A 12,339-nucleotide genomic window follows, 5' to 3' on the forward strand; every position below is an offset into this window, starting at 1 on the left:
AATCATTTCTCTAGTATTTGAGATTTAGGATGTTCACACTTTTCTTTGTTATAAAACATGCCACCTTTATTTGGCTATAAATACCATTGTAGCCACATTTTTGCACATCCATGACTTTTTAAAGAGACATTTCTATAATTTTAATTTCTCAGCCCAAAATTTAAAGTAAAACAATTACATGAGGCCCAGGCTTACCAGTGAAGTCTTCTGGATTAGATATTTACTCTTCATATCTAGAAGAGTAAACATTCTTGAAGCTTTGCCCAGCTTTCCCTTGAACGTCTCAAAAGGATTTGACCTTTGTCTGTGAACTTCCCTGGTTTAGCTGAGGTTTCACACTTGATAAGTGGTTCAGGAACTCGGAGATGAAGAAAACATCTGCTCTCCAGTTCATTTTAAGTACAACTGGTGCTCCCTAGGCTCAGAAGTGCACACAGAATGGTGCATTGTGGGGACTATGATGCATCATGGGGCTTGACCTCCCAGGGTCCCATCCAGGACTGTTTGCGGTCACCTTGTCCTTGCTGGAGATTAATGCCCCATTTCTTGGTGTGGTTTCAACTGCCTGAAGCAGGCATTTCCTTGGGTTACAGTGGTCTTCCTGTGCACCTCTCTCAATAAGGACAATCTCTCACATCAAGCCAAGGCTTCTCTTCTAGACATTGCTATGCCTGGTCTGCAGTGACCTAGAAAATCCCTGCATTCCTCCCCATTCCGTCCATTCCCATGTGGCAAGATTGCTCAGCTTCCCCATCTGATTTGAACCTATGCCCTACAGGAGCAGAAGCATTTTCACTCAGGAGTAAGCAGTCTTAGAAGAGTTTTAGAGTTTGCAATCCCAAGTACACGTCCATTTCTGACTCTCGCTTACATTGCTCCCTAATCCTCTAGCTGCTAGCTCGTGAGATGTCAGAGAAAAGACTGCTTTCTCCCCACTACTTGCATCTGTGGAATCTGGCTTTCCTAAGCAACAATGCATTTGTGAACAGAGAGTCCTTTGTACTTGGTCTTGTCCCACTGCCACAACATAATAATTCTGTGACTTTTCTCTCCCACAGGTGAAGGAGCTAAAGATACAATTTACTCCAAGATACCTTTCTGTATTTTTAAAGATGTCGTTTAGGGAACAGTCCTGTGCCAATGTGAGTTTTTTGTGTGTCTTTATGTTGCTTTCTGACTGTGTCTGTCTTGTTCATAAAGAATATCTTCTAGGGATTGAGACCTGACATAATTTCAAACTTGCTTACTTGTAGAAAATTCCGTCATGGAAGTCAAACTGGCTCCTTCAGTTCCTTTTATTCTCCCTTCTCCTTCTCTTCCTTCCCCTCTTCCTATCTATAGCTCCCTCCATCTCTCCTTCCTTTCTTCCTTCCTTCCTTCCTTCCTTCCTTTCCTTCCTTCCTTCCTCCATCCCTCCCTCCCTTCCTTCTTTCCCTCCTTCATTCCCCTCTGCCTTCTTTCCCTGCCTTGCTTGTTCTTTCAACAAGCTGCTCTCACTCAACATCAAAACAATCTAGCTGAGTCTAGATGAGGCAGGATTGACTTTTGAGGACCCTTCCAGGCCAGCTGTGTCCAGGGCTGGCCAAGAACTCCCACACAGGCTGCTGGCTATGAGGACACAGGAAAGACTTCATTCTTAGTGTAAACACTCTTCAGATATTGATTGAGCACCTGGTGGGATAGATGCTCCAACAACAACTTCATCACCGGGACAAACACCAAATTCAGACTTGCCTCTGGTTTTCTCTCTGGGGAGCCTGCATAGTGAAAAAATTACAGATTTGGGAGTCAGAGGAATTGACATTTTTAAGCCCGAGCACTGGCATTCACTAGCTAGTCCCTGGAGGAAACATTGTAAATTTTCCAAGTCTCAGTTTCTTCACATAGAAAATGACTATGATGGTTCCTCTTAAATAAGATACTGCTATATGTCAACAGCATTTTATTAGCTATAAAGTGCAGAAGGGCTTCCTCCCTCTTCAAGAGTCTGCTAGGATTCCACTGTCATGGACATTTCACTCTTATGAAATTAAATTGTCACCTACAAGCAGGATTCTGCCAGTGCTGGTGCTGTACAGATGTATGGAATGCAGATGTCCCCAGAGGAGCACACAGTCTTATTGACAGGATGAGACAGGATTCTTGAAAGCTGTACTAATGTGACTGGTGCTGAAAAAATGGATGTCTTAGGATATGTCCTTGCCTTTTTAATGGAAAAAAAACCATGAATGCATAAATGTGTATAAGTGAGAATATCTTTCATACAAATAGGACATTAAATGATAGCGTCTATGGAAGCATGGTGAGAAAATATGCTAGGAACGTGCTGGGCACAATTAGGGGCACGGTAGAATGTGAGATAGCCCAGGCTGTGAGTATGGGATCTGTAGCCAGAATGCCTGGTTGGAATCCAGCCTATCATTTCTTTGCAGTGTGTCTGGAGAAAGTGACTGAACATCTCACTGTGCCTCAGTTTCTCCCTCTTCTAAAAGAGGATGATGGGGTGCCTATTTCATACAGTTGTGAGGATTAAGTGATTTGACACATATAAAATGTTGAAGATGGCGCCTGGCATATGCTAAACACGACGTAAATATAACCTATTATCATCATTATCAAGGACTTGCGGACGATTGATGCCACTGAGCCGATGAAGCGTGGTGTAGCAGAACAACTCAGGTGCTAGAAATAGCCAGTCTCATTGACTCAACTGTGTTTCCTCAGATAATCTCGATTCTCATTTTTCCTCTTCATAACTGGAAGGGAGGACAGTAAATAATAATAAATGTTATTTGGCGACTATTCTATGTGTTTATTTTGCAAGAGGCTCAGTGGGATATTGCCTACAGCTTTGCAGAGACATTGTCCCATTTGGCTGAGAACAGGGTTATTGGAAATGGGAGACAGGGGACCAGGAAGGAATTTTCCTCACTTGGCTCTGGGAAGGGAAGAGAGTCTGGCCCAGATGGGTAAAGACAAGTGTATTGGCATTTGGTAGACAGGGCCGGTGGAACACAACAGTAACCAGCTCTGGTGCTGACAGCCAACAGGGACTCTAGGGTTTGGCTGCCAGAGGACCTGGACAAAAGAGACAGGAGGCCAAGGGAGCAGGTCTCAGAATGTGGAGCTCATGGAAGCAGAGAGGTAGGGCTGATCAGATTGGTCCTATTTAGCCAGAAACCATGCCCCACACTCACTAGGCCCTGCCCCTTTTCCTCGGAATCTTTAGCTCTTAGATCAGAAATAATCTTAGATGTCTTCAGGCTTGATCCTGGCCTGAGGGAGAGCAGCCTCTGTCATGTAGCCTTTGGACCTGAACATGGCAGTACCCAGGAAAAGGCTGTCTGGAGAGGCTGCAAAAACCCATGCTCACTGTTCCCGGTCCCTGTACAGACCATGTCAGAGGAGGATTGAGGGAGGCTCCTCTTTCTCTCTCTCTCTGCCTCTCTCTCTCTGTCTCTCTGTCTGTCTGTCTGTCTCTCTCTCTCTCTCTCTCTCTCACACACACACACACACACACACACACCTGTTTTGCCTGGCAGAACTGACATAACTGACAGAACCTATAACTTGCATAATCTTGCAGCAGCCCACACTGCACCTCATCTCCATTTGGGTTCCACAACAGAAGGGAGCTGGAAGGAAATCAGGGGCAATCTAACCCCACATGGCAACCTGGCTGGATAACCAAACATCCAGTGGGGGGAGAGACACTGGAAATTACCCATACCTGAGCCCCATCCCACACCACCTGAGTCAGCTTCTCTGAGCATGGCCCAGGCTAGGTCATTCACAAAGCTCTTGAGTGATTCTAAAGAACCACTGCTGGGAAAAATAAAAATGATTTCAGCCAAGAGAGAAAGGTGAAACTGTTTCATCGGCGCTGGCTGTGATGTTGACTGTGAGCAGATGCTGGCTGTGGGCAGAACAGGAGAGAGGGCCATTGAGAGGCCCTTGTGACCGGAGAGTCCAACCACACATAACGTGTGTGACAGGGAGGGACTTCTCCAAACTCTGCAGGTCTCTCCAGACTGGGGATCCCTGACACAAGAGGAAGTCTTATGCCACGAGTACCAGAATTGCAGGAAACTCATGCAATGAAACCAGTCCCCTTGTGTTGGAGCTTGCAGCTAGAAGCGGTTCAAGGGATGGAGGACTCTCTGGGAGCTGGAGTGGGTACGCTTCAAAGAACCTAAAAATGCCATAACTTCCTTTACCTCCCTCTCCAAGAATTTCCAATTGCGCTTCCAGCCTATCCTGCCTGACAGGTTAGAAAGCTTTCAGTAGAGGTTCGTTTACTTACACTGAATTATCTCATGAAGGTCAGCTTGATGAGGGCACATTAAAGACAGAGTCGGAAGAACCCATTTCCCTAAGTTTTATTCTAATATACAACACATGTGATCGTTTGCGATGGGGTCTAGGCAGACAGAGCAGGCAACAGAGAGTCTTTCCAACCAGGGATTGGAGCAAAGCAGGCTTGATTTGGTGACTCCTGAGACATTTGGCTCACTGCTGTGATGCTGTGAGAGATTAGCTGTGCAATGTTTGGGCCCCTTAAAATGATGTTTATTTAAAATAAAACTTACCTGCACATACGTAACACTGTAGACACAGATCCTTCACACAGTATATTTAATCTCTGCAAAATTCACTGGGAGGGGAGGGGAGCCAGTGGGGCCTCTTGGGTATTACACAGGTTGGCACTTCCAGAGAGAACAGCCTTGGCATCACAGACTTCAGGCATACTCAAAGCTCTTCTCCCTTCTGATTCCAGTTTCTCCATGCCCTGCAGGGCCTCTTGGGATTACTGTATTCTGGAAAGCACACAAAGTTGGACACTGTCTCTTTAAATAATAGAGGCTGAGAACCTCTCAGGCCACCATGACATATCCCAGCATTGGACCAGCCCCTGAATAAACTGGAAAGACGCCTGGTCTGGCTTCAGTTACAGGGAGCACCACCAGGGAACATCTCAGGGAGCCTGGTTGGAAGCTGCAGGCTTAGTCTGTCGACTGCGGGTCTCTGGCTGTCCTGTGGGGAGGGCCTTGCCTTAGCATCCCTTGCATTTGACTGCAAAGAAATCCGCTTGGAAGAAGGGGTTACGCTGTTTGGCTGGGTGAGTTTTATTGGCAACCTGTGCCTCTGGGTGATGCATGCCTATGCTTTACAAGAATTGCCTAATTCCCCACCCCCTGCAAGCTGCAAATGAAAAGGATTGCAGGAGAGATGGTGCATTTGTGTTGGAATTGACTGGACATTCAGGGGGTTTTTTGTATCCTTGGTTAAGAGGTGGATATACACTCTGGCTGGGGAGGTGGGGGGCCATCTGAGAGCATCTAGAAACCCTAATGCATCCAGATTGAAAGGAAGAAAGGAATCTAGATGCTTCTTCCCCCATGGAAAATAGCTGTTCACACACACCCGGCAGGCGGCCTTGGTAAGCAGGTTAGGGAGAAGCTGCCACCTGTGGCAGAGCCTTGACCAGCCGGTCTCTGGGTGTGGCAAGCCTGGTCAGCAGGCACTGAGTAGCATTTCCTCTCCCACCATTGAGAGCCAGGCAGGAGACCAGAGGCAGTGAGGGACAGATGGGTTGGGTTTACCTGTCTGGCAGCGTATGGTGTCGCTGTGACCTGGGTGGTTATTGATTAAACTATTGGGTTCAAAAGAAAGGAAGAAGCGACCTGTAACACCCAATATGTACACTTTTTTTGTATGTGTATTAGACTTTATTAAAAAGTTTATTTGAAAATCACAAAGGAAGGGAAAGAAAATCCTGAGTTAGATTTGCTAATATTTGTAAAGTGCTTACTTAGAACTGTCCTGAGTATGTAGTAATCACAAAAATGTTGGTTAAATAAATAAATGTCCAAACAGCATAAAACAAAGTAATAATTTCTAGAGCAAATCTAACCTATAAAATGACCCATGGAGGAAAGAAAACACTTCCAGGTCTTTAGACATTTTTTTTCTACTTGCCTATGCACTTTCATTTATAAATATCTATCAATCTATCGATCTACCTGTCTATCGATCGATCGATCGACCTACCTATCAGAGTTACAAGCTACTTTCATGCAGAGGTGGTCAGGTCTTCCCTGAAGAGTTGATGTGAGAGTTAAATGTGATATAACAATAGTGGTGGCAATTTGGGCACTGGGCCCTTATTATGTTGCAGACACGATGTTAACTGCTTTGTACATATTGTCTCCTTCAATCATCACCATAAACCTTTAAAGCAGGCATTACTAGTTCCTTTTGCATCTGAAAAAACTGAAGCTCACTGAACTTCAGAAATTGTCCAAACTCACAACAAAAGTAAGCAAGGTGATTAGGTTTGTTGGAGCCCAGAGACAGAATGCCTAACCACTGCCTCTCACAGACCATGCATACAAAAGTCCAGGCAAAGTGCCTGGCGTGTAATGGGAACTGTAAATACAATTTACAAGTACACTTCATTTTAATCTGATAACATGAGAGTTTTAAAAAGATCACCGTTTGAAGACTTTTTCAAATTTATTTTTACTTACAGTAAGAATATACAATTAGCTAAAGTAGCAGCTCCTTTCAAATTGTAAATTAATATAGAATTATTTGAATCATTGAGAGGGATGAGCTTCTATGACACAGTACACTAGAGGTAGGGAAGTGTGTGTGTGTGTGTGTGTGTGTGCTCGCGCGCGCGCGCGCGTGTGAACTGCTGCATTTTCAGGCAAAGACCTTTAACATCCACATTCCTGCTCCCCGTCCTGTGCATCAAGGCTGGCCTGCGCACGGGAGTCTCAGTTGGGCGCGCCTCTGCCAAGCGGAGACTGAAGGGCTAGCCTCTCTCCCTGTAACGCTGGGCGGGTCACGTTAGGAGGCTCTGAATCAGCTGATTTCCTTGGCTGCTCCAACCCCACCTCAAATGGCCACCTCGCACCCGCCCCCTAAACCCCATGGCCAGGACGCCAGCCAAGGCTGACAGCCAAGCCCGACTGCTGCAGGAACACTTTGCCTGAGCTTATTCGGTGGTAGTCTGGTTTTGCCCAGGCTAGGAGGAGCCCAATCCCAGACCACGCTATCCGGTAGTCGCCGGACTTTTCTTTCCCTAATTCGCACTCAAGCAGAGCCCGCTAGATCAATCCCTGCCAATCCTAGGAAGCCGGCATGCTTGGTAGGTGCAGACAGTAATAGCGGGGACCGACGAGGTGCAGGTGTGCCCGGCTAAGACGCCAGGACAGGGCAGGGGCTCCAGGACCCGAGAAGAGAGGCACTTCCTTCAGCGCTCAAGCGCCCGCTGCCCTCTGTTAATGGGAGTGGAATCCAACCTCAGCCCCGCGCGGGCGCGGTCGGCGTCGGCGCGCCCCGAAGCCCATCCTTGGGCATCCGCTGAGCTACATTTGGCTGAGTCTTCCCAGGGTGGGCTGAGGAGCCAGTTTCTCGGTCAACACTAGGTTTCCATGATCTCCACGGGGCCGGGGGAGGAGGGAGGTGGGAGGTGAGAAAGCTCGGCCGCCTCTGGTTTCGAGTAAAAGTCGCCGCGATTTTGCAGAGACCAACTTTTCCCTGAGGCGCATTTAAGGCCAAGTTAACTGTCTCCTGCCCTCCCTCTCTCCTGCCCTCTCTCCTCCCTGAGTCCCGCCCTCCCGCACACGCTGACCCAGGGACACACCCTACTGCAGCGACGCAAACAGGGCGTTGTTCCCGTTAAAGGGGAACGCCGGGAGCCTCCCACTGCCCCCTTGCTTCGCGCGCGCGCAGCCCCGCAGCGCAGCTTTGACCGCGCCGGCAGCGGAGCCAACGCACCCGAGTTTGTACTTGAGGCCACCCTGAGGATCGGGACAGCTGTTCCTTTGGGCTGTAAGTGATTTGGTGGGGACAGTGAAGGAGATGGAGGAGAAATGTGGGCATCTTCCAGTGAGGGTGTCAGAAGGCGCAGAGCAGGCGCGGGGCTTTGGCCAGCTCCCTGGAGCTTCTGTTTAGGGGCACAGGGTCCCTTGTGTGTCCTGTTCCCTTCCAATGGGGCTTGGAGTAATACAACGAGGGGAGCCTTTATGGTCTGTAAGACCTTACAGGGCAAGGGTGATGGTGCTGGTGTCTGGATAGAGGATAAGGGCGTCTCAGTTTTCGCCTTGCTGAAGAGGCGTTGACTCCGGGACACAGTGGCAAAACAGCCCCTGTGGCGGACATCCCGAGAGTGCTGGACTCTTGTGGCTCCCCAGTTCCCAGCCTCATGCCATCTGAGGTTTAATTCAAACCCTCTGGGAGTCATCAGAAATCCTTGTTTATTTCTTCCAGCGCATTCCAGTGTCTTTGAATGTGATGCTTGTGGAGAGAAACGGAGGGGCCTGGGATTGGGTACTTTCCAAACTGGGTTATTGAAACGTTGTTTCCCTGGCCCAAGACTCTGCCTGAAATGGTCCCCAGAGTCTCAGTCAGATCTTCCACAGCCATGCATGTCCTCTAACAAGTCATCCCAGCCTTCAGTGCCCCCAAAGTCTAAAATGAGGGGCGAGGACCGCATTACTTGGGATAGATGGCCTGCCAGCTCTGACCGGCTGAAATTATCGGACTCGGCCTTTTACTCTGTCTCTTTCCCATCCGCTGGACATCTACTCCCTTCGGTCCAGGCTCCTGGGCTCCTGTCCCACCGCGCCCAGACCGGGGCTCAGTCTTGATGGGGTCCGTGTCCTGGCTTTGAGTGCCTGGGGTGCAGACTGGACCCCTAGGCGAGCATGCGGGTCTAGCGCAGGAGCAGAATGCCCCCTGCCCCCAGGAGTCTCAGTTGGGCGCGCCTGGGGAAGCGCGCGGTGGACGGGAAGCGCAGGGTCCGGGCAACCCTCCCGAGCCATTTTTCCTTTCCACACTCCTCTGGCTCTGCACCGCCTCTCCGGAGCCGCCAGAGTCTGCGCGAGGCTGAGCTGGGGCCAGGACGGTTCCTCTACGCTGGCAGAATTGGGTGGAAACTTGGAGACGAACGGAATGCGGAGAGCACTGGGGTCTGGGAAACCAGCCTCCTCGCTGCTGTCTCTCCCAGCGCATGTCACGGGTATCTCCAGGTCTATCACGGAAATCTGGGCGCCTACTCCCCTCACCCCTACCTCCACCCCGTAGGCGAATTCACAATCTGAACTGGGGTCTCGGAGAACGGGACCTCTCCCCTTACAGGGCGGTCTCCGGGAGGCGCTCGGGGTGGGTGGAAGCGTGCAGTGGCCTCTGGTCATACTTTCTGGAAACCCCTCTATTCCCTGGGTGTTTTTAGACGTGCGAACCGCTTGTTTTGTTTCTAAAAGCAAAGATGTTCCGTTGCAGGCGGGTCCGGCTGGGCGCTGGACGCTGGGCGCTGGTCCTGCAGGAGGCTGCTGCCCCCTCTCGGCGGTAGGCGGCGCGAAGGCTCCTGACCCGCGCGGGCGGGCGGGCTGCGGGCGCTGGGCCAGGCCGGGCCTCACGCTAGTGCGCGGGACCCTCCCTCTGCGCGCGCCTCCCTCGTTCGGCCCAGTGCGTTCGGCCTCACGCCCAGCGCTCTCCCCACAGGCAGAAACTCCGCTGAGCAGAACTTGCCGCCAGAATGCTCCTCCTGTTGCTGGGTATCATCGTCCTCCACGTCGCGGTGCTGGTGCTGCTGTTCGTCTCCACGATCGTCAGCGTGAGTGCCTGGCTGGGAGGCTCCCTGCGCGGCCCGCTCTTCCCTATCTGGGTTCCCAGCCCTTGCTCCTTCTGGTTCAGGACTGTGTTATTTGCAGACAGTTGGAAGTCTCAGACGTCCCAGGGAAGTTTCTGGCAATCTGCCCCCTTCCAGTTGCTTTGAGAAAACGAGAGCAGATTCAGTGATAGGAACGAAGCGAGCGCTGGGCTGGGTTAGGTGCGCAGGTCTCTATTTAAGCCAAATAACTTCACAGCAGATCTAGGGGCCCCGACCTTCATTTGATAAGATTGTTTAACTTTTTTTTTTTTTTCTTGATGCAGCCTCATTGAAGAAGAGGGGTATTTATGGATTTTTTTTAAAATCCAAACCGTAGTCAGATGGGTGAATTAATTTATAAAACACCCTTTTAGGACTTGAAATTGGAAAGTTAAAATGGGCTTTTCTGGAAAAGAGTTCACTGGTCCCATGTCGCCTTTACGGCATGAACACAACGCCTTGTTAGTAAAGCTTCCACTGATAGAAACAGGCCATCAGAGTAACTTATGTTACAAAACTGTCCAGCCCATGAGATCTTAAAGTTATTTTCTTGGCGATGAAGATGAGCAGACATTCAGGCAGTTTTCCTATGGTGGCTTTCACTTCTTAATTTAAGGCACATTGTAAGCCTGATTTTCTTTTTCTTTTTTTTTTTATTTTTCTTTTCTTTTTTTTTTTTTTTTTTTTTTTTTTTTTTTTGAGACGGAGTCTCGCACTGTCGCCCAGGCTGGAGTGCAATGGCGTGATCTCAGCTCAGTGCAACCTCTGCCTTCCGGGTTCAAGCGATTCTCCTGCCTCAGCCTCCCGAGTAGCTGGGATTACAGGTGCCTGCCACCACACCTGGCTCATTTTTATTTTTATTTTTTTATTTTTAGTAGAGACGGGGTTTCACTATGTTGGCCAGGCTGGTCTCGAACTCCTGACCTCATGATCCGCCCGCCTCCGCCTCCCAAAGTGCTGGGATTACAGGCGTGAGCCACTGTGCCCAGCCTGTCAGCATGATTTTGTAGTCTCTGTGAGAGATAATTATGTTGGGGATTTGTGACTTGGTTTAACATTTACAAGCATCTTCACAGTATCTCCATGGTGCCTGGTGATGATAACATCAGATTGATAGGAGCTATATACAAGGAACTAGACTCAGAGAGAGGGGCTTGGGGAATGATCCCCAGAGATGCTGGGAGGAGAGAAGGCTTGAATGCAGGTGTCTCAGGTTGAGTTCATGGCTCCTTCTACTATAGTAAACATCTCTGCACATAATCGTTTCCGTGTGCATGGAGAACTTTTCCATTTACAACGTGCTTTTAAGTCATAAAACGTTGGCTGTTACCATGCAGGGGTGGGCGGGGTAGCTAGGTGCATCAGGGTGCTTTTTGCCATCCCTGGGCCTTTCTCCTTCCCCTTTTCCTTCACTCCTCACTCCCTCCCTGACTCAGGATATCTATCTGATTCTCTCTAGCAATGGATCGTGGGGAATGGACATGCAACTGATCTCTGGCAGAACTGTAGCACCTCTTCCTCAGGAAATGTCCACCACTGTTTCTCATCATCACCAAACGGTGAGGCTGGTTTTGTGCTCCACGAGCTTGTCCTCGGATGCCTGTAACACATTTCTCAGTCCAGAGCTGGAAACGCTTATTGGAAGACACAAGCCAGAATGCTGTTGCTGGAGTGGGTTGGGATGTGACGGGAAGCCATGAGTCCAAGGCAAATGGGAGGGGTGGTGATCTCACTGGGGAAGCTGAGATCCTGGGCATGATTATGGTTCACTCTATCTAGAGACATGCCCTTAGCGCCCTCCTGATCACTTAGGATAATGCTTTTTGTGATTTAAAAAAAAAATGTCGACACGGAAGCTGTAAAGGTGGTATGATAGCTAAGCCTTAGGCAGACCCCCTTGGGACGTTGGATCAAACGTGTATCTTTGGTTTGGTGGCTGTGCCTATTCAGAAATGTCCTGCCCCTTTCTACTGCAGTGACAGTGGGACTGCCTCACTGCACCATCAGTCATATGGACACAAGACTGACTGCCTTTCCAGGTCTCGGACCTCACTGATGCCACCTAGCATCAAAACCTTTGAATATTTCCTTGTTGCAAGATGGGGACTTGAAGCTGTTTGCAAAACCCTAAGCTAAGCTTTGGAGTCCTTAATCCAGAAGATTGTATTTCTCCTCTGTCCTCAGCATCTTTGCTTGAGAGATGTGGAAGCCAGGCTTCATGAGGGTCAAATTAAGGGATAGTTGGCAGCAGAAGCACCAACTAGATACCCTAAGCACCCAGAGGGAAAGGAATGCCCAGCCAGGAGCCCTGCGTGTTTGGATGCAGACAGGCGGAGGTAAACAGGATGAGCTGTTTTGGTGACTGGGTAGGCCACAGCGATTGGTGTTAAAAGCCCGTGGACCTGGATCCACATGATCTTTTGTTCCAAAAGATGTGTCCTCAGGCTGGAAGGACCTATAGATATAGCAGAGCTTTCCTAACATCCTGGGTTTAAAAGGCCACAGAAATACAACTTTAAATGTTGCTGCAGCTACTCATAGATCCAGTATATATGTTCAAGATGCTACACCAGATGAGAGAAACCAATTTAGATCCAGTTCAATAAAACAGGCAGTGAAGTGGCCTTTGGTCCTGGCTTTGCATAATCCAATTTCTTTGCTAGACTTTCCCTCTT

The 12,339-nt window shown here is 49.1% G+C and overlaps 1 protein-coding gene across 2 annotated transcripts in view; it reads left to right on the forward strand.

Annotated features, from left to right (window-relative positions):
• The first annotated feature begins 4,915 nt into the window (after positions 1–4,915).
• PMP22 (peripheral myelin protein 22) overlaps positions 4,916–12,339 on the forward strand; it is a 35,589-nt gene continuing 28,165 nt past the window's right edge. Inside the window, exons 1-3 of one of the 2 annotated variants that reach the window (XM_050763490.1) lie at positions 4,916–5,119; positions 9,517–9,628; positions 11,124–11,223. In XM_050763490.1, coding sequence (XP_050619447.1) covers positions 9,551–9,628; positions 11,124–11,223 — 178 coding nt within the window. In that variant the 5' untranslated portion in view covers positions 4,916–5,119; positions 9,517–9,550. Of the gene's footprint in view, positions 5,120–7,679; positions 7,843–9,516; positions 9,629–11,123; positions 11,224–12,339 lie in introns of those variants that run through there. The other variant, XM_050763489.1, reaches the window with a different exon arrangement.

This window comes from Macaca thibetana, chromosome 16 (genome assembly GCF_024542745.1).
Source record: "Macaca thibetana thibetana isolate TM-01 chromosome 16, ASM2454274v1, whole genome shotgun sequence".
In the NCBI taxonomy this organism is placed as follows: Eukaryota; Metazoa; Chordata; class Mammalia; order Primates; family Cercopithecidae; genus Macaca; species Macaca thibetana.